At 44.1% G+C, this 22,734-nt stretch overlaps 1 protein-coding gene across 1 annotated transcript in view; it reads right to left on the bottom strand.

Annotated features, from left to right (window-relative positions):
* Window positions 1–562: 562 nt before the first annotated feature.
* Window positions 563–22,734, bottom strand: part of SLC15A1 (solute carrier family 15 member 1) — a 114,709-nt gene continuing 92,537 nt past the window's right edge. The window contains exons 19-23 of the mRNA XM_077297109.1: window positions 22,257–22,364; window positions 19,142–19,235; window positions 4,014–4,160; window positions 2,695–2,802; window positions 563–1,161 (exon numbers count right to left, since the gene is read on the bottom strand). Coding sequence (XP_077153224.1) covers window positions 961–1,161; window positions 2,695–2,802; window positions 4,014–4,160; window positions 19,142–19,235; window positions 22,257–22,364 — 658 coding nt within the window. The 3' untranslated portion in view covers window positions 563–960. The remainder of the gene's footprint in view (window positions 1,162–2,694; window positions 2,803–4,013; window positions 4,161–19,141; window positions 19,236–22,256; window positions 22,365–22,734) is intronic.

The following is a 22,734-nucleotide window of genomic DNA, read 5'->3' as shown; positions in this document are numbered from 1 at the left end:
AGACTGTGGATGACATAGGAGACATCAGCAATGTCAATCAAGACAGAAGGGTCAGCAATTGCAGGCATAGAGGCAGTGCCTAGCACAGACCGACAATACCCATCGGACCGGACCAGACTGCTAATCGGGACAATTCTAAAAAGTATTTACTTTGATATTGTGGGGCAGCTGGGCTCTATAAACAGGTTACATAGCTTGAAAAGAGACCTAGGTCCTTCAAGTTCAACCTTTCTCTGCCAATGATGCAGGTTGGTGGAGTGCTGTTTAATATGATTTGAAGGTCGTGGATCTACTTTATATAGTGAAAACCAGGTGATGGGTTCCCTCTAAGCATGTGCTGCCAAATTCATTGTAAGAAAAAGGCCTAGTGACTGCCATAGGAGCGTGCTGTATGCATGATCTTTGACGTGCAGATGACACTGTGCAGGGAGGTAGGAGGAGGTGAGATGTACCCATCACCTATGGATGTAAGTACATCAGCCCCATCGAACCTCAGAGATCTATTTAATAATGTAAGCAGTTTGTAGTGTGAAATCAGGTAACAATCTTTTCTGATAGCGTATCTCCAGAACAAGCTTCATATTTATAGGGTATTTGACAATTCTTTGATCCCTTTAAGATTCTAATTGAAACATTTGACATTGTAAAAGGAAAGGGTTCTAAATATGGAGCAACGATTTCCAGATATGATTGTAGTGATTGAAAAGACAGAACTTAGTTTTATTTGTCTCCTTTGTAAGGCAATCTTAACACAATCATTAGATTTCGCACATGGTGTTTATGCCATTGGACTTTCCTTCTCGGCATTTTTGACGTTTTCCTGCATTGTCTGAGTAATAACCAATTCAGTTATCCCTTTTATTAACTGAGCTTGTCGGTGGCTGGCACAGACGTGTCCGGTCATCATCCAGATATTGGAACGCTAAAGTACAGTATTTACAAATCAAGGACAAAGTCATGTTACATTTTTGTTTGTTTCTTAGGTCCATCTGATATATCAAATCCCATTGCCTCGATTTCCTTCTCTTTCTTTTTCTTTCCATCAGAATCATACTGGGCCTCAATTGCTGCCGGGTCGATATAGGTGTAAAAATAGGCCATGATAGCAAATATGATGCATACTGCCACTAGCAGAGCCGCAAAGAGGATGTACTCTGCCCACTGTGGAACATTGAGAAAGAGAACATTAGGAAAAGGTTAAACACATACACACTGGGCAGATTTACTAAGCTAAAAGCTCGAGAATTCCGCCATAATAATAAACTTTCTTACATGCCTTCTACCACATTCATTAATTATTTCAGGCACATTTTTTGACTTGCTCAACAAGGGCCGCATCAAGAATAAGGCATGGCTTGAAATGCGCCAAAAGTACAACAACATTTTGGCACAAATTTGTGTTGCAAAGTCAACAGGTTATGTAAATTTACATTAGACAGTCCAAAAATACAAGTTTATTAAGGGAAATCTCTAGGTAACATTAGCCATTTGCCCTAAGTAAGCAGAGGTAGTGCAATGGAAAACCTTCCCAGGGTATACCTACTTCCACACTGTCTGGTGTACCAAATTTGAATTTTATTCATATGCAAATTATTTTTGTGCACCTCTGAGCATTTCTGTATTTTTTCAGTGTTCTGCTCTTCTTAGTTTCTCCCCGACAGTGCCACCCACCTCCTCCCACTCCTTAATTCACCATAGAGACACAGTCTCTAATGCCTAACCTCACCTTTTCTCTCCACTGTCAATCAAGGAATGGAGGACGGTGCTGGTAAGGAGTAGCGAAGAGAAGCCCTGTACTGTTAAATCATTGATACGTCCGCCAGTGCAGTTGCAAACATAATTTGCATATGTATAAAATGCCAGTTTCATAGCAGCAGAAGTGGCAAAATAAGTGTCTAATTTTTTATACTGTCCCATCCTGCACTTGCTCTGTTTACGAAAGTCAAATATTACTGATAGATTCCCTTTAACCACTTCCCATAAAATGATGTAACTGTACATACAGATTGCAAGTGCTTCCCCACAATCCGACGTACAGTTGCCGTGCCTGGGCCATCCACAGTGGGAACTGACTGTTGTACACCGCTAAGTTCCTGGCCTGTGTGTGCTAGAACCAGACCTAGCTCCAATCAGCAAACCCAACTGTCAACCAAAGTGCCGGGACACCCAGTATAATGAGCGGTGACTGACGACACTCCCTGCATGCCTCTATGACTGAAAGCCAGCAGCTACCGAGAGGAATAACGTTCATTTCCTCCTGGTAGCCGCCCTTTTCTGTAAGGAGGTTTGACAGCAATGTAGCTCGCAGATTATCCCTAGGTTAATATAATTTGAGGAGATCATAGAAAAAGCAACCCAATAAAACAAAAGGTTGTTCCAACCATCCTAAGTGATAGCATATAACTCTAATATACCATTGCTGGTTGATTGTGAAAGTCATATGGATGTCCCCTTTAATCATTAGAACAACAGTTCACAAAATATTTTCTAAATATGTTTTCCTGCAAAGTACCACTTTTAACAAGAAATGTGTAGAAGCTATACAAAATAAGACCTCAGCATTGGACCCCGTTACATCCCTCCCAAAGACCAAATAAGTGTATTCAGCAACTTTATGGGTATCATGTATTTTGTATATTAATGTATTAATTTGTATTTAAATTATATGTAAATGAAAATAACAAAGCCTTTTACCTGTTTGCCAAGACCAGAGACACCAGCCACAATAAGGACGATAATATTACCAACAGCCACTGTTAGGAGCCATCCTGCTTGCAGCACAGATTTCATGTTGGATGGAGCCTATCAGGAATTAGAGATCAAACATTATTAGAGATCTATTACTACAATGCTGAGATACTGCTAAGGATAGCCAATATATTCTAGTTACAATGTAAATAGTATAGGTTAGAAAATGAATGGACTGTTGTTTTCACACTAGAAAAATTCATAGTTTATACACCTATCCTCTTATGTTCAAGGGACCTATCACTCAGTTGTTACTATTATTTACCCTACAACCTTTATAGTTGAGGTATTGGAGGATATTCATAATTTTCCCAACATCAGATTTCTTGAGTAAAAAAGTGGCAAATCATGTACACTTCATAATTGTGCAATCCCTTTTTATTTTAAATTGGGCGCAACAATTTTTTTAAATAGTGCATGGATCTGAGCAGAAGGGACACAGACACCAGCGGCCTGACAAATTTATACCAGGACTTGTAAGCACATTATAGTGTAAATCTACGCCAACATATGGTCATCATAGATTTTATTTTCTTGTGCACGAGTAGCTTGGCGTGCAGCAGGAGTTTTATTAAAATTAATGCATAAAATGCCAGTCATTGACCCATAAAGTTCAGAAATTGGTTCAGCAGCAATACAATCAGATTTTACATGAAGCTACATAGACTTAGACATAGTTTTCATATTTAAAGGGAATCTGTCATCAGGATTTTGTAACCCCATCTGAGAACCGCATAATGTAGGGGCAAGGACATGAATTCCAGAAATGTGTCATTTACTGGGATGCTTGCTAATATTTTTTTAAAAAAAATATTTTTTTGTCTGCTGCAGATCTAGCAGTTCTCTGAATGCTAAGCTCTAGATAACCCCGGCCACACCACCAACTGACAGCTTCCAGTGCACACTGTGTGTAGGCAGAAAGCTGCCAATGAGTGATGTGGTCGGGCTTATACATAGCTCATGAATATGGAGGGCTACATGGCAGCAGGTTTACTTGTCTTCTACTGATCATACACTTTTTATCAACAGGAGATTATCAAAACTACATCAATCAGCCCAGTAAGTGACACATCGCTAAATTAGGGTCTCTGTCTTTACACTTTGCTGCTTTCAGATTAGGTTGCAAAAACATGGTGACAGGTTCCCTTTAACTGTTTAGAGTACCACGAAGTATATGCTCTATATATAGGGGGTCAAAATGTGCATCTTAAAGGGGGTACCGTATCTTCATTCAGACAGGCATTCCTCAGCTATTGTCTACCCACCTGAGAATATGAGAATTCCAACCCTGTAACGGAGTACATGACCTCCCCGGCAGTAAGGAGGAAAAACTGTGGAATCTGTAGGGCCATGTGGACGGTGTTGGCTTGAATGTCTTGGATGTACTCAAGAGTCATTGATGTTTGTGAACACTGAAAAATCATAAGATAATGAACAATTGTTAATATTTTAGTTAGCTTCCTGGCACCTCTCAAGTTAAAAAATGTAGCTTTTTTTAGAGAGAGAGATATTCAACAGAGCTGTTCCTCAGCCACTCAGATACTGGAGAAGTCCCGGACAAGTTTTTATTAAAGGGAATCTGTCATGTGACTATTAGCCTGAAGATATGGGGTTAATTTGCAAGTTAATAGCATTCTGAACTTGTCCGGTGCTGGCACTTAGACCCCCACTATGGGAAGGAAATTAAAGGTATTCCTCACCGGTAGTGTTTGCTGGTCAGTCACAGGGGTGGCTCCAATACGGGTTCAGTCACTGCTCTGTGTATAGAAAGCAGCAGCTGTAACCGCACCCTGGCACTGATTGACAGCAGTTCAGCATTTGACGTGGCTGTCGGTCAGTGTCGGGGGAGCAGTTACTGAAACCGCATCACACCACCCCGTGACTAAACCTGAAAGCTACCGGGAGGAATAAAGTTAATTTCCTCCCGGCAGCAAGGGTCTATGTGTTGGCACCAGGCAGGTTCAGAACACTATTAACCTACAGACTAACCCAATATCTCCATGTTGATAGCGTTTTTTTACGTGACAAGTTCTCTGTAATTTCTATTAATCCAGAAACCACCAGAGCACTAAGCAGAGAAGGACATGACTTTGGGAGGGGTGGACCTTTTAACTCCTGCAGTTTTGTTTGTATAGCAGTGTAGATTTTAAGCAAGAGTGATATTGCTTTAAGACGAAGGAGCACAGTATGTTTGTGCCTGGTGTTTTACTGTGAGGAGGGTGGGGCTTATATAAGGGAGGAAATTCTGTCTCTCTGTGAAAGGAGAGTGGGAGCTGGTCTCTCTCTGTGAGGGGGGAGGGGGCTTATAGAGGAAGTAAATCTGTCTCTCTACCTCTTTCTTTCATTGGATGAAATGGAGAAAACAGCTCTGCAGTTTAAGGGAAGTATAATACTGGGGTTATCACTTCACATTAGGCGCACATTCACCTCACACATCGTGTATTAGTGTAGTATCAGCTCCTACATCATATATGGGATTAATATTACCTCAGAAATTCATGTAGCCACCCTGTTCCCTCATGTCTGCAGTGCCAGGGAGCGTAATATTGGGGTCATCACCTCACATTACAGATGATTGGAGCACATTCACCTCAGACATCGTGTATTAGTGTAGTATCAGCTCTATATCATATATGGGATTAATATTACCTCAGAAATTCATGTAGCCACCATGTTCCCTCATGTGTCTGTTACAAGTTACCTCACACACTGCAGAGAGACAGCTCCTGTGTGACCTACCTGCAGACATGTCTGATATATCACATTACTGCTGTATTATAAAGAGTCTTCATGAGCTTTGGGTGCTACTGACTGTATAATATGAGCAACAAGGGCTGTGAGCAGATATCGGCCATGACACAGTGTCTGCCATTTACTATGGTGGAGCTCGGCAGGCACATGTACTAGAGACAATGGTGAGAGGGGAACAGTTGGGGGATGGTATATGTATGATGATGAGTCACTGCACTTCATGTTAATGCTGTGTATACTAAACCTGCTGTGTGCTGATTATTCCCCTTCCCATTTATGGAGTCTTGTGACCTCATCTTTGCTATATACTGATCATCCTGTGTGTACAGATTCAGTGCAACAGGTTACTTTCACTATATATGTGGTATCTGGGTAAAGGTTCAGTCCAAATGTGCTGTATCCTCTTGTGAATTCTGCTCTTGGGCTCCCTCCGGTGGTTGTTAGTGGTAGTGCAGTGGTCTCTGGATTATAGGCCAGGGCAGGTGTTTCTGCTTATTGCAGCTCTATTAGGTAATTAGGTTTGTAGGATCCATCAATCCCTGCCAGTTGTCCATTGTATCTTGGAGGGATTGCATCTCTGTCTGGCTCCACTGCCCTGCTGTCATTTCAGCTAAGATAAGTGCCTTGTTTTGGTTCTCTGTAGCACGCATGCAGTGTGCTTTTATGTGCAGTGCAATCTATTGTGTTTTTGTCCAGCTTGACTTGTTTGGATTTTTCTGTCATGCTGGTTTCTCTGGAGATGCAGATATACATCCTATGTCTTTAGTTAGTTGTAGTATATAGTATTTTCTGCTGTGGAATTTTCTAGTGTTTTAATACTGACCGCTTAGAACTCTGTCCTATCCTTTCTATCTAGCTAGAAGGGCCTCTTTTGCTAAACTCTGTTTTTTCTGCCTGTGTACGTATTTCCTCTTAAACTCACAGTCAATATTTGTGGGGGGCTGCCTATCCTTTGGGGCTCTGCTCTGAGGCAAGATAGGATTTCCCATTTCCATCTTTAGGGGTATTTAGTCCTCCGGCTGTGTCGAGGTGTCTAGGCCTGGTTAGGTACATCCCATGGCTACTTCTAGTTGCGGTGTCAGTATTAGGATTGCGGTCAGTACAGGTACCACCTACTCCAGAGATAGTCTCATGCGGCTCCAGGGTCACCGGATCATAACAGTACAACTGGCCAGCAATGAGTTAAATGCATCTCAGAAGAAGGGAAGAAAAGTCCTGAGCCATTTTTTTTTCTGCAGTCTGTTTTGTGTTTTCTTCCCTCTTTTCCTCTGGGTGACTGAGGAGCTGTGTGCTAGCATGGATGTTCAGGGATTAGCTTCTCGTGTAGACCAACTAGCTGCTAGGGTACAGGGTATTTCCGATTATATTGTTCAGACTCCGGTTTTAGAGCCTAAGATTCCTACTCCTGGGTTATTTTTTGGGGACAGGTCTAAATTTTTGAGTTTTAAAAACAACTGTAAACTGTTTTTTGCTCTGAAACCTCGTTCTTCTGGTGATCCCATTCAGCAGGTTAAAATAGTCATCTCCCTGCTGCGTGGCGATCCTCAGGATTGGGCATTTTCCCTGGAATCTGGGAATCCTGCCTTGCTTAATGTAGAAGCCTTCTTTCAGGCTCTAGGGTTATTATATGATGAACCAAATTCTGTGGATCATGCTGAGAAGACCTTGTTGACCCTGTTTCAGGGTCAAGAAGCGGCAGAATTGTATTGTCAGAAATTTAGAAAATGGTCTGTGCTGACTAAATGGAATGAGGATGCTTTGGCGGCAATTTTCAGAAAGGGTCTTTCTGAATCTGTTAAAGATGTTATGGTGGGGTTTCCCACGCCTATTGGTCTGAGCGATTCCATGTCTCTGGCCATTCAGATTGATCGGCGCCTGCGTGAGCGCAGAGTTGTGCGTGCTGTGGCGTTGTCCTCAGAGCAGATACCTGAGCCTATGCAGTGCGATAGGATTCTGTCTGGAGCTGAACGACGGGGATTCAGACATCAGAATGGGTTGTGTTTTTACTGTGGCGATGCTTCTCATGTCAGTTCGGTCTGCCCTAAGCGTATTAAGAGAATCGCTAGTTCAGTTACCATTGGTACCGTACAACCTAAATTTCTGTTATCTGTGACATTGATCTGCTCATTGTCGTCATTTTCTGTCATGGCGTTTGTAGATTCTGGCGCCGCTTTGAATTTAATGGACTTTGAATTCGCTAGATGTTGTGGTTTTCCCTTGCAGTCTTTGGAGAACCCTATTCCTTTAAGGGGCATTGATGCTACACCTTTGGCTAAAAATAAACCCCAGTTTTGGACACAGGTGACCATGTGCATGGCGCCAGCCCATCGGGAGGATTGTCGTTTTTTGGTGTTGCATAATTAGCATGATGCTATCGTGCTGGGTTTTCCATGGTTGCAGGTACATAATCCGGTGTTGGATTGGAAATCTATGTCTGTGACTAGTTGGGGTTGTCAGGGAGTTCATGGTGACATTCCTTTGATGTCAATCTCCTCTTCCCCCCCCTTCTGAAGTTCCAGAGTTCTTGTCTGATTTTCAGGATGTGTTCAATGAGCCCAAGTCCAGTTCCCTTCCACCGCATAGGGACTGTGATTGTGCTATTGACTTGATTCCAGGTTGTAAGTTTCCTAAGGGCCGACTTTTCAACCTGTCGGTGCCTGAACATACCGCTATGCAGAGTTATATTAAGGAGTCTTTGGAGAAAGGGCATATTCGGCCATCGTCTTCACCATTGGGAGCGGGTTTTTTTTTTGTTGCCAAGAAGGATGGCTCCTTGAGACCTTGTATTGATTATCGCCTCTTGAATAAGATCTCGGTCAAATTTCAATACCCTTTGCCTTTGCTTTCTGATTTTTTTGCTAGGATTAAGGGGGCTAGTTGGTTTACTAAGATCGACCTTCGAGGGGCATATAATCTTATTCGTATTAAGTAGGGTGACGAATGGAAAACTGCATTTAATACGCCCGAGGGCCATTTTGAATACCTTGTGATGCCCTTCGGGCTCTCTAATGCTCCATCTGTTTTTCAGTCCTTCATGCATGATATCTTCCGGAATTATCTTGATAAATTCATGATTGTATATTTGGATGACATTTTGATTTTTTCCGATGATTGGGAGTCTCATGTGAAACAGGTCAGGATGGTTTTTCAGATCCTTCGTGACAATGCTTTGTTTGTGAAGGGGTCTAAGTGTCTTTTTGGAGTGCAGAAGGTTTCTTTTTTGGGCTTTATTTTTTCTCCCTCATCTATAGAGATGGATCCGGTTAAGGTTCAGGCCATTCATGATTGGATTCAGCCCACGTCCGTGAAGAGTCTTCAGAAATTTTTGGGCTTTGCTAATTTTTATCGCCGTTTCATTGCTAACTTCTCCAGTGTGGTTAAACCCCTGACCGATTTGACGAAAAAGGGCGCTGATGTGACAAATTGGTCCTCTGCGGCTGTCTCTGCCTTTCAGGAGCTTAAACGCCGATTTACTTCTGCTCCGGTGTTGCGTCAGCCAGATGTTTCTCTTCCATTTCAGGTTGAGGTTGACGCTTCTGAGATTGGGGCAGGGGCCGTTTTGTCTCAGAGGAATTCTGATGGTTCCTTGATGAAACCATGTGCCTTCTTTTCCCGAAAGTTTTCGCCTGCTGAACGTAATTATGATGTCGGCAATAGGGAATTGTTGGCTATGAAGTGGGCGTTCAAGGAATGGCGACATTGGCTTGAGGGAGCCAAGCATCGCATTGTGGTTTTGACCGATCATAAAAATCTGATTTACCTCGAGTCTGCCAAGCGGCTGAATCCTAGACAGGCTCGATGGTCTTTGTTTTTCTCCCGTTTTGATTTTGTGGTATCGTATCTTCCGGGTTCTAAGAATATTAAAGCTGATGCCCTCTCTAGGAGCTTTTTGCCTGATTCTCCGGAGGTCCTTGAACCGGTCGGCATTCTAAAGGAAGGGGTGGTTCTTTCTGCCATCTCCCCTGATCTACGACGGGTCCTTCAGGAATTTCAGGCTGACAAACCTGACCGCTGTCCAGTGGGGAAACTGTTTGTTCCTGATAAATGGACTAGTAGGGTGATTTCGGAGGTTCATTGTTCCGTGTTGGCTGGTCATCCTTGTATTTTTGGTACCAGAGATTTGGTTGGTAGGTCTTTTTGGTGGCCTTCTTTGTTGCGGGATGTGCGTTCTTTTGTGCAGTCCTGTGGGACTTGTGCGCGGGCTAAGCCTTGTTGTTCCCGCGCTATTGGGTTGCTTTTGCCTTTGCCGGTCCCTGAGAGGCCTTGGACGCATATTTCTATGGATTTTATTTCAGACCTTCCGGTTTCCCAGAGGATGTCAGTTATCTGGGTGGTTTGTGACCGGTTTTCTAAGATGGTTCATTTGGTGCCTTTGCCCAAGTTGCCTTCCTCTTCTGATTTGGTTCCATTGTTTATTCAGCATGTGGTTCGTTTGCATGGTATTCCGGAGAATATTGTGTCCGACAGAGGTTCCCAGTTTGTTTCTAGGTTTTGGCGAGCCTTTTGTGCTAGGTTGGGCATTGATTTGTCTTTTTCTTCCGCATTTCATCCTCAGACAAATGGCCAAACTGAGCGAACCAACCAGACTTTGGAAACTTATTTGAGATGCTTCGTGTCTGCTGATCAGGATGATTGGGTGGCTTTCTTGCCATTGGCCGAGTTTGCCCTTAATAATCGGGCTAGTTCGGCCACCTTGGTTTCGCCTTTTTTTTGTAATTTTGGTTTTCATCCTCGTTTTTCTTCAGGGCAGGTTGAGCCTTCTGATTGTCCTGATGTGGATTCTGTGGTGGACAGGTTGCAGCAAATTTGGGCTCATGTGGTGGACAATTTGGTGTTGTCTCAGGAGGAGGCGCAACGTTTTGCTAATCGTCGTCGGTGTGTTGGTTCCCGGCTTCGGGTTGGGGATTTGGTCTGGTTGTCTTCTCGTCATGTTCCTATGAAGGTTTCTTCCCCTAAGTTTAAGCCTCGGTTTATTGGTCCTTATAGGATTTCTGAGATTATCAATCCGGTGTCTTTTCGTTTGGCCCTTCCGGCATCTTTTGCTATCCATAATGTTTTCCATAGATCTTTATTGCGGAAATATGTGGTGCCCGTTCTTCCCTCTGTTGATCCTCCGGCTCCTGTGTTGGTTGATGGGGAGTTGGAGTATGTGGTTGAGAAGATTTTGGATTCTCGTTTTTCGAGACGGAAGCTTCAGTACCTTGTCAAATGGAAAGGTTACGGCCAGGAGGATAATTCTTAGGTTTTTGCCTCTGATGTCCATGCTGCTGATTTGGTTCGGGCCTTTCATCTGGCTCGTCTTGATCGGCCTGGGGGCTCTGGTGAGGGTTCGGTGACCCCTCTTCAAGGGGGGGGGTACTGTTGTGAATTCTGCTCTTGGGCTCCCTCTGGTGGTTGTTAGTGGTAGTGCAGTGGTCTCTGGATTATAGGCCAGGGCAGGTGTTTCTGCTTATTGCAGCTTCATTAGGTATTTAGGTTTGTAGGATCCATCAATCCCTGCCAGTTGTCCATTGTATCTTGGAGGGATTGCATCTCTGTCTGGCTCCATTGCCCTGCTGTCATTTCAGCTAAGATAAGTGCCTTGTTTTGGTTCTCTGTAGCACGCATGCAGTGTGCTTTTATGTGCAGTGCAATCTATTGTGTTTTTGTCCAGCTTGACTTGTTTGGATTTTTCTATCATGCTGGTTTCTCTGGAGATGCAGATATACATCCTATGTCTTTAGTTAGATGTAGTATATAGTATTTTCTGCTGTGGAATTTTCTAGTGTTTTAATACTGACCGCTTAGAACTCTGTCCTATCCTTTCTATCTAGCTAGAAGGGCCTCTTTTGCTAAACTCTGTTTTTTTCTGCCTGTGTACGTATTTCCTCTTAAACTCACAGTCAATATTTGTGGGGGGCTGCCTATCCTTTGGGGATCTGCTCTGAGGCAAGATAGGATTTCCCATTTCCATCTTTAGGGGTATTTAGTCCTCCGGCTGTGTCGAGGTGTCTAGGCCTGGTTAGGTACATCCCATGGCTACTTCTAGTTGCGGTGTCAGTATTAGGATTGCGGTCAGTACAGGTACCACCTACTCCAGAGATAGTCTCATGCGGCTCCAGGGTCACCGGATCATAACAGTATCCTTATAATGGATACAGACATGGGGTACATGTTATCACTCCTCACTCTGCTATATACAGATCATGCTGTGTATAAAGATCCTGTGTATACAGGTTTTCCTTGCTGTACATATAATCTGTACATGACTTCCAGCTTAGTGCTTTAGTTCTGTAGTTATGACAGCCTTTAGTCCTCTTATGTGGCACGCTGACCTGCGTGATATATCCATCCTGTTTCTGTATATTGTCCCCCTCACATAGTGCAGGATCGGTGTATACCCACCAAGTGCTTATTTTATATTACCTAAGATGGTGGATAGCACAGGCCTGAGTGGATTACCTGGAGCCTTAGCATATGTTTCATCATACGGTATATAAAATAAATATTTGGGGTGTAACTCAGCACATGGCGTGGCGGCGAGGGGCACTAATATCTCAGTACATGGCAGGGCGGTGAGTGGGCTCTAATAACTCAGCACATGGCAGGGCAGTGAGTGGGTACTAATAACTCCGCACATGGGGGGGGCAGTGAATGGGCACTCCTAATGTGATGCTGCACCTTGCTCGGGAGGACATATCATGGGCCCAGTTTTCAGCCCTGTCTATTGTATGTACTTAGTGTGACTGATTGGGATACAGAAATTGCAGTCATCTACACATACACCTATGGCTGCAGGCAGCTTACACTAGCCCTACATATTATATTTCTTACTATTTACAATATGTGCAGCTGGTGATTTGAGAGCCGTGTCTGTCTGTAACTGCTGTAGAGGAGCAGGCGGCTTCTCCTCATTTATTGTTACAGCATATAACACAGCATTGCCCATCACTGACTATATCTGACCTTATGATGGGAGATTTTCCACTATCAACCTGTTGTATACATTGGTTGTAAACTCTAACTTATATGTACATACATGGTGTTTCATCCTCACTTAAACCACATCTTATACATTTTAGGAACTGGATAAAAAAAGAGAGCAATTATTTGTTTTTCCTTTGTTGGTGGGTCCTTGACATTACTTAGAATTTGGTCAGTAGGGGTAACCATCTCAGGTATGGACCCCTTGTATCAAGTGGTAACCATCTGTTGGCAGAAAAGGAGGGGGGTTTTGAAGGAGGTTGCTTACACCAAAGGAGGATGGGGGAGCCTACTGCAGGGATGGGTGACTCCCATCGGTGTTAAGCGGGTGTTAAAATTGGAAACGGGTCCCTACTGAGAGAGGTCTCAGCGGGACATTTTTGGTATGGGCAACAGTAATCTGGGTCCCCCTGGGCCGGTTGTGGTGTGGCTGGAGGTGGCATGATGGAGCTGCTTGTTGTTACATTTGAAAACAGGTCCCTACTGAGAGAGGTCTCAGAGGGACATTTTTGGTATGGGCAACAGTGAGCTGGGTCCCCCTGGGCCGGTTGCGGTGCGGCTGGGGATGGCATGGTGGAGCTGTTTGTTGCAGTTTTCAAAATGCTTGAACCTTCAATCCCACTTCTCCTTTTTTCAGATGCAAGTTAATGTTGTTTAATGTTATTCAGTGGAGGGGTAACCATCTCAGGTATGGCAACCTGATGTGGAGGGGTGACCATCATGGTATGGCCCCCTGGTCTCCAGAAGCATTTATAGCCTATAAGACCCTGTTAGGGTAAAGTCCCTGGGGTTATGGCAATCATATTTTGCATGCTTACAGAATAAATTGGCTCCTTCGAGCTAGGAACAGCGGCTGGAGGGGAGAATAAAAAAAAAGGTAGCTATGCTTTTCAATACAATCTGTAGCTTCTGTAGCCCTCTCTTTTTGTTCATGTGACTTGTGAATGCTGAGGCACGGATCTTGATTGTTTATATTGACCTGCTACACCGAGAAACCCCTCTAACCTTATTAATATTCCATGCATGCCTTCTGTCTCTTTCAATTGTGCTCTTTGGAATTCTCGCTCTGTGTGTAATAAACTCTCCTTCACCCATGATTACTTCCTTTCTAAGGCTCGTAATCTCCTGGCTCTTACTGAAACCTGGATCCAGCAGTCAGACACAACCGCTGCTGCTGCTGCTGCTCTCTCCTATGGTGGACTACACTTTTCTCATACCCCAAGATCAGACAACAGAGCAGGTGGAGGCGTTGGGCTGCTCCTTTCACCCAAATGTACCTTCCAAGTTATCCCCCAAGTACCCTCACTTGTATTCCCTTCCTTTGAGGTCCATGCTGTCAGACTCTACGTCCCCTTCTCCATGCGAGTGGCGGTGGTGTATCGTCCTCCTGGCCCCTCTCATCAGTTCCTGGATCACTTTGCCACCTGGCTTCCACACTTTCTCTCCTGTGACACCCCCACCCTTATCATGGGTGATTTCAACATCCCCATTGCTTCTCCCCTTTCCCCGTCTGCTTCTCATCTTTTATCTCTAACCTCCTCTTTCGGCCTCTCGCAGTATACTAACTCTCCAACGCATGAAGATGGAAACTCCCTTGACTTGGTCTTCTCCCGACTTTGCTTAGTGGATGATTTCACAAACACCCCTCTCCCGCTCTCTGACCACAACCTTCTTTCATTCTCTATCAAGAACTGCCATCCTGCTCAGGTCACCCCCACTTTCCACACTTATAGAAACATACAGGCCATTAACACCCAGAAACTTATGAAGAACTTGCAGTCCTCGTTGGCCCCAATCTCCTCCATCTCATGTCCTGATTCTGCTCTGAACCATTACAATGAAACCCTGCAAAGTGCCCTGGACGAAGCTGCTCCTCCTATACATAGAGCAACTCGACACAGACGGTGACAACCGTGGCACACGCTGCAAACACGCTTCCTGCAGCGATGATCCAGGTGCGCCGAACGTCTGTGGAGAAAATCTAATCTACCCGAAGATTTCATCCATTATAAGTTCATGCTAAAAACATACAACTCTGCCCTTCACCTCTCCAAACAAACCTATTTCAACACCCTCATCACCTCACTGTCCAATAACCCTAAACGTCTCTTTGACACTTTCCAGTCCCTACTCAACCCAAGAGAGCAGGCCCCAACCACAGATCTCCGCGCTGCCGATCTGGCCAATTACTTCAAAGAAAAAATTGACCACATTCGACAGGAAATCATCTCCCAATCTCTTCATACCAGGCACTGTCTTCCCTCCCCCACTGCATCTAGTTCACTCTCTGACTTTGAACCAGTTACTGAAGAAGAAGTAAGCATAAGCAGGCTCCTTGCATCTTCTCGCCCGACCACTTGCACCAGTGACCGCATTCCGTCACATCTCCTCCAGTCCCTTTCCCCGGCTGTCACCTCTCACCTAACAAAAATATTCAACCTTTCCCTCACTTCCGGTATTTTTCCCTCCTCATTTAAGCATGCCATCATACATCCATTACTTAAAAAACCCTCCCTCGACCATAACTGTGCCGCTAATTATAGACCTGTCTCTAATCTTCCCTTCATCTCTAAACTCCTGGAACGCCTGGTCCACTCCCGTCTTACACGCTATCTCTCAGATAACTCTCTTCTCGACCCACTTCAATCTGGCTTCCGCTCTTTACACTCTAATGAAACTGCCCTCACTAAAGTCTCTAATGACCTACTAACAGCTAAATCTAATGGTCACTACTCCATGCTAATTCTATTGGATCTTTCCGCAGCATTCGACACTGTGGATCATCAGCTCCTCCTCACTATGCTCCGCTCCATCGGCATCAAGGACACCGTTCTCTCTTGGTTCTCCTCCTATCTCTCTGATCGATCCTTCACTGTATGTTTTGCTGGTTCCTCCTCCTCTCACCTTCCCTTTACTGTTGGGGTTCCTCAAGGATCAGTCCTAGGCCCCCTCCTCTTCTCTTTGTATACTGCCCCTATTGGACAAACAATCAGTAGATTTGGGTTCCAGTACCATCTCTATGCTGATGACACCCAATTATACACCTCTTCTCCTGTTATCACGCCGACCTTTTTAGAAAACACCAGTGATTGTCTTACCGCTGTCTCTAACATCATGTCCTCCCTCTATCTGAAACTGAACCTGTCAAAAACTGAACTCCTCGTGTTCTCTCCCTCTACTAACCTACCTTTGCCTGACATTGCCATCTCCGTGTGCGGTTCAATCATTACTCCAAAGCAACATGCCCGCTGCCTTGGGGTCATCCTTGATTCCGAGCTTTCATTCACCCCCCACATCCGATCACTGGCTCGCTCTTCTTATCTGCATCTCAAAAACATTTCTAGAATTCGCACTTTTCTTACTTTCGACTCTGCAAAAACTCTTACTGTTTCTCTTATTCATTCCCGTCTGGACTATTGTAACTCTCTACTAATCGGCCTCCCTCTTACCAAACTCTCCCCGCTCCAATCTGTCCTGAATGCTGCTGCCAGGATCATATTCCTCACCAACCGTTACACCGATGCCTCTACCTTGTGCCAGTCATTACACTTTCTACCCATCCACTCCAGAATCCAGTACAAAACTACTACCCTCATCCACAAAGCACTCCATGGCTCAGCACCACCCTACATCTCCTCTCTGGTCTCAGTCTACCACCCTACCCGTGCCCTCCGCTCCGCTAATGACCTCAGGTTAGCATCCTCAATAATCAGAACCTCCCACTCCCGTCTCCAAGACTTTACACGTGCTGCGCTGATTCTTTGGAATGCACTACCTAGGTTAATACGATTAATCCCCAATCCCCACAGTTTAAGCGTGCCCTAAAAACGCATTTGTTCAGACTGGCCTACCGCCTCAACGCATTAACCTAACTATCCCTGTGTGGCCTATTAAAAATAGAAAAAAAACCAAAACACATAATCAGTTAACTGGTTCATGCAGCTTTACATGAACACCCGAGCCTTACACTATGGCTGGTCCAAATAACTAAAGCAATTGTTACCATCCACCTCTCGTGTCTCCCCTTTTCCTCATAGTTTGTAAGCTTGCGAGCAGGGCCCTCATTCCTCCTGGTATCTGTTTTGAACTGTGATTTCTGTTATGCTGTAATGTCTATTGTCTGTACAAGTCCCCTCTATAAGTTGTAAAGCGCTGCGGAATATGTTGGCGCTATATAAATAAAAATTATTATAATTATTGACCAACTCTTGTTTCTTTTATGGTTTTCTTCTGGACAAAGCAGTAGTCTAGTGCATTAAACTGAAGAGCAGTATACCTAATCTGGGTACCCCTGAGTCAGTGGGAGTGACTAAGGGTAAAGTAATCTAGTTCATTAACAAAAAGGGCAATATGCCTATTCCCGATGCCCTTGAGATGGTGGGAGAGCCTAAGAGTAAAATCTTCTGCATTAGCACAAAGGGCAATATGCCTATTCCCGATGCCCTTGAGTCAGGGGGAGCGGCTAAGGGTAAATTAATTAAGTGCATCAACATGAAGGGCAACATGCCTATCCCCGATGACTTTGACCCAGTTGGAGCGGTTAACAGTGAATGTCATCAAGTGCATTAAAAACAATTAACATAGGTATATTTCAATTACTATGTCCAAATATTATGAAAGTTATTTAATGGTCGGTTTTAATGTTATGTTATGTATAGCTTTTAATTACTCCCTATTTATAATATCTTCCTCTTTATATATACTCATCACTTTTCCGGTAGTAGTAGTAAGTGGGTTTAAGAAAATATTACTGCACAGCACAGCTACTGTGCATAATGGTGGTTTCTAGAACCAAAAAATGTGAATTGGTGAATTATTACAGCTGGCTACAATGCATATGGTATAATAGTTTTTCAGGCATGACAGATGTCATTATACAGGTATTCAGACTGTGGCTACCACCTTTATTATGGTGCATTTTCCACATTCCCCATTATGTGATCCTCATGGCAGGATGTTTAGCAACTGTTATTTTGCTTTAAGGCCCCGTCACACATAGCGACGCTGCAGCGATACAGACAACGATGCCGATCGCTGCAGCGTCGCTGTTTAGTCGCTGTGTGGTCGCTGGAGAGCTGTCACACAGACCGCTCTCCAGCGACCAACGATGCCGAGGTCCCCTGGTAACCAGGGTAAACATCGGGTTGCTAAGCGCTGGGCCGCGCTTAGTAACCCGATGTTTACCCTGGTTACCAGTGTAAAATGTAAAATAACAAACAGTACATACTCACCTTCGTTTCCCCCGGCGTCCGCTTCCTGTACTGACTGAGCGCCGGCCCTAACAGCAGAGCGGTGACGTCACCGCTGTGCTGTACTTTCACTTTACGGCCGGCAGTCAGTCAGTGCAGGAAGCGGACAGCGAGGGACCTGACGGACACCGGAATGTGAGTATGTACTGTTTGTTTCTTTTTACATTTACGATGGTAACCAGGGTAAACATCGGGTTACTAAGCGCGGCCCTGCGCTTAGTAACCCGATGTTTACCCTGGTTACCAGTGAAGACATCGCTGAATCCGTGTCACACACACCGATTCAGCGATGTCAGCGGGACCTCAACGACCAAAAAAAGGTCCAGGCCATTTCGACACAACCAGCGACCTCACAGCAGGGGCCGGGTCGCTGGTACTTGTCAAACATAGCGAGATTGCTACTGAGGTCGCTGTTGCGTCACAAAACTTGTGACTCAGCAGCGATCTCGCTAGCGATCTCGCTATGTGAGACGGGGCCTTTAGTTACTGTATTATTGATCATAATTTGGTAGAGTTGCATTGATAAAATTATTTTGTCGGCGCTCTGGAATTGTGTTACTTGTATGCACAGTTTTTCCATACCATGTTGAAATGGTTGATGGCTTTATTAGGCATGGTTGATGGTGATCGAGTCCATTTAAGGTGTCAAATGTCCTCTTTGATGGCGGTTGAGTCCATTTAAGGTGTCAAATATCCTCCCTGGTGGTGGTGGAGTCCATTTAAGGTGTCAAATGTCCTCTTTGGTGGCGGTTTAGGAGTCAAGTGGAAGTTGCGAACAAGTAAAGGTTGATTCATTTTAACTAATAGAGGAGGTAAAAACCTAATGGTGGTGAACAGGCTCGGCTTTGGTGGCCAGCCTCAAGGATATTTGCAACGGTAACGTCAATCAGGGGCGGGCACAGTGGTTAAGCACAGGAGTGAGGATAATAGGGTCATTGGTGCCCTGAAAGTTTACGTGGTTAAGCACAGGAGTGAGGATAATAGGGTCATTGGTGCCCTGAAAGTTTACTGGCTATGCTTGAATGGAAAGCCAGTGCGTTCCGCCCCTTTATGGCTGTCTGTCTTGGTGCTGTATGTCAGACAGCTGGGGGTATCACAGTATTGTGAATCCCAATGTACTAGCACTTCACCTGACACCTACTGTGGATGTTTTAATCCTGTGATTTAAATAAAGCTGTGTCTATTTTGACAACCAAAATAATGTGTTTTGTGTATTTATTCTAGTGCCTAGGTTTACTGTAGTTATGGTTGTGTTAAGATGGAGTGGGGATCCGTCCCATATCTAAAAGTCATGGAGAATCAGTTTGTGCTTCTGAGCACATCCTATCCTGTGACCAGACGTGTGGATGACATTCTCATAATTATTGAGAAGAGCGTGTAATTTAGATCCTTTAGGGCGTAGATAGCATTTGTCTTCTACTGCTACTAACCTCCGTAATGATTACTGTATAAGAGCTTCCAAATCCGAATTTCATTGACGGCAGAGAACAATTTGCATTTTCTGTAAAACCGTGTATTGTTTTCCTGTAGAAGATCAAACAAGAGAATGGAAGTGTGAACATCATTATACTAAACATAGTAATACTGCATGTTAATGTGTCTAAGGGCATTAAATTAGGTATAGAGCAAGGCCATGTGGAGACAATAAGGCACTATTATTTAAAACTGACTAACAAACTAAATGATTTTTTTATTTGCTTTGGCCATGGTGCTAATGTGATCCTAAGGCTACTTTCACACTAGCGTCGTGCACTGCACGTCGCTATGCGTCGTTTGGTTTGAAAAACGCATCCTGCAAAAGTGCTTGCAGGATGCGTTTTTTCACCATTGATTTGCATTAGCGTCACATTGCGACGCTTTGCCACACGTCGCAACTGTCGTGCGACAGTTGCGCCGTGTTGTGGCGGACCGTCGGCTGCAAATTAAGAGAATGCCAAGAGTGTACAAAGCAGTCATCAAAGCAAAAGGTGGCTACTTTGAAGAACCTAGAATATAAGACATAATTTCAGTTGTTTCACACTTTTTTGTTAAGTATATAATTCCATGTGTTAATTCATAGTTTTGATGCCTTCAGTGTGAATGTACAGTTTTCATAGTCATGAAAATACAGAAAAATCTTTCAATGAGAAGGTGTGTCCAAACTTATGGTCTGTACTGTATATCTAAAAGTGCTTCTCACAAAATAAGAATATCGTCAAAAAGTTAATTTATTTCAGTTCTTCAGTACAAAAAGTGAAACTCATATATTATATAGATTCATTACAAACAGAGTGATCTATTTCAAGTGTTTATTTCTGTTTATGTTGATGATTATGGCTTACAGACAATGAAAACTCAAAAGTCATTATCTCAGTAAATTAGAATAATTAACAAAAAACGCCTGCAAAGGCTTCCTAAGCATCTAAAAAGGCCCTTAGTCTGTTTCAGTAGGCTCCACAATCATGAGGAAGACTGCTAACTTGACAGATGTCCAGAAGGCAGTCATTGACACACTCCACAAGGAGGGTAAGCCACAAAAGGTCATTGCTAAAGAAGCTGGCTGTTCACAGAGTGCTGTATCCAAGCATATTAATGGATATGGTGTGAGTGGAGTTATAGAGATCTACATTTAGAGAACTGGTAGATCTGCAGCATATAAAGCTACTGCAGCAGGCAGCCATCCTAAGTGATACATCACTAGAATCAGGATTTCTGCCCCTACATCATACTTCTCTCAGATAGGGTTGCAAAAATCTGGAGAAAGATTCCCTTTAAGTCATTGGAGAGAAACATTTCTATAAATTCTTAGGGCCTGATACATCAAGACTAGTGTTGAGCGATACCGTCCGATACTTGAAAGTATCGGTATCGGAAAGTATCGGCCGATACCGGCAAAGTATCGGATCCAATCCGATACCGATACCCGATACCAATACAAGTCAATGGGACTCATGTATCGGACGGTATCCCTGATGGTTCCCAGGGTCTGAAGGAGAGGAAACTCTCCTTCAGGCCCTGGGAACCATATTAATGTGTAAAATAAAGAATTAAAATAAAAAATATTGCTATACTCACCTCTCCGACGCAGCCTGCACCTTACCGAGGGAAGCGGCAGCGTTGTTTGCTTAAAATTCGCGCTTTAACTTCCTTACGCGAAGTCCCGGCTTGTGATTGGTCGCGCGCCGCCCATGTGGCCGGGACGCAACCAATCACAGCAAGCTGTGACGTAATTTCAGGTCCTTCAGGATTTTAAAATTACGTTCCGGCGTTGTGATTGGTTGCGTCGCGGTCACATGGGCGACGCAACCAATCACAAGCCGTGACGTCACGGGAGGCAGGAGACGCGCGCATTTTAAAATGCGCGCGTGTCCAGCCTCCCGTGACGTCACGGCTTGTGATTGGTTGCGTCGCCCATGTGACCGCGACGCAACCAATCACAACGCCGGAACGTAATTTTAAAATCCTGAAGGACCTGAAATTACGTCACGGCTTGCTGTGATTGGTTGCGTCGCGGTCACATGGGCGACGCAACCAATCACAAGCCGTGACGTCACGGGAGGCTGGACACGCGCGCATTTTAAAATGCGCGCGTCTCCTGCCTCCCGTGACGTCACGGCTTGTGATTGGTTGCGTCGCCCATGTGACCGCGACGCAACCAATCACAACGCCGGAACGTAATTTTAAAATCCTGAAGGACCTGAAATTACGTCACGGCTTGCTGTGATTGGTTGCGTCCCTGCCACATGGGCGGCGCGCGACCAATCACAAGCCGGGACTTCGCGTAAGGAAGTTAAAGCGCGAATTTTAAGCAAACAACGCTGCCGGTTCCCTCGGTAAGGTGCAGGCTGCGTCGAAGAGGTGAGTATAGCAATATTTTTTATTTTAATTCTTTATTTTACACATTAATGTTGTTTCGATACCGATACCCGATACCACAAAAGTATCGGAATACCGGTATCGGAATTCCGATACAGCAAATATCGGCCGATACCCGATACTTGCGGTATCGGAATGCTCAACACTAATCAAGACCGGTAATGTTCACGCCTGTATTGATGAGAAGAAGGGCTGGAATCAGATGCTCCAGATTTATGAAGAGGCATACGCATAATTCATCTTGAATTTGGCAATCAGCATTCGACATGCCTTAGAAGTCCCTTCCCAACTCTGCACACTTTGTTGCAGCTGGGCAGCCGCCAGTTGCGCCAAAATTATGAGACTTTCCAAAGCTTTTACACTGGAGAAAACCCCTTGATGAATGGGACTCTTAGTTCTTTTTTCCCCAGCACAGCAAATGGAGAGCCAGATACTTGACCGAAATGGCAGGATGAAATTAGGCATATAGCTTCCACTTGGATTGGAAATTAAAACTAGTAATAATCAGGGACAATCATTACAGACTAAGACTAAACCGCTGTTCCGTATGGATAGAAATGTAACCAACAAATCATTACTTCACTTGGTCACCAGACTATCACTGGTCTCTATACCCCAAGGAATAACCCGTACTCATCCTACCAGTATAAGCATCCTTTCAACGTAAGGTAAAATAAGGAAAACACTTACACTCCCAAGGACTGCATGGTATAATTTGAGAAGCTGAATGGCTGAATGTCCCCAACAGTGTCTTTATTCACCATTACCATTATAGGTTCCTTTAGACCATTGATAAATCTAAAACAATAAATTATGAAAAAATATTTAAGCATTAGCCTCTGTCTACACACACACACACACACACAGACAGACACATATAGACACACACACACATACAGACACACATAAGGACACATATAGACACACACATACATACACACACAGACACACATACGGACACACACAAATACACATACAGACACACATACATACAGACACACACACTTATAGACACACACAAACACACACACTCATACAGACACATACACATACAGACATACACACACATACAGACACACACATACAGACACACACACAGACACACACACAAACAGACACACAAATACACAGACACACACAAACATATATACAGACACACACACATACA

The sequence above is a fragment of the Ranitomeya variabilis genome, chromosome 3 (genome assembly GCF_051348905.1).
Source record: "Ranitomeya variabilis isolate aRanVar5 chromosome 3, aRanVar5.hap1, whole genome shotgun sequence".
Classification (NCBI taxonomy): domain Eukaryota; kingdom Metazoa; phylum Chordata; class Amphibia; order Anura; family Dendrobatidae; genus Ranitomeya; species Ranitomeya variabilis.
This window is presented reverse-complemented; position numbering and strand designations above follow the sequence as displayed.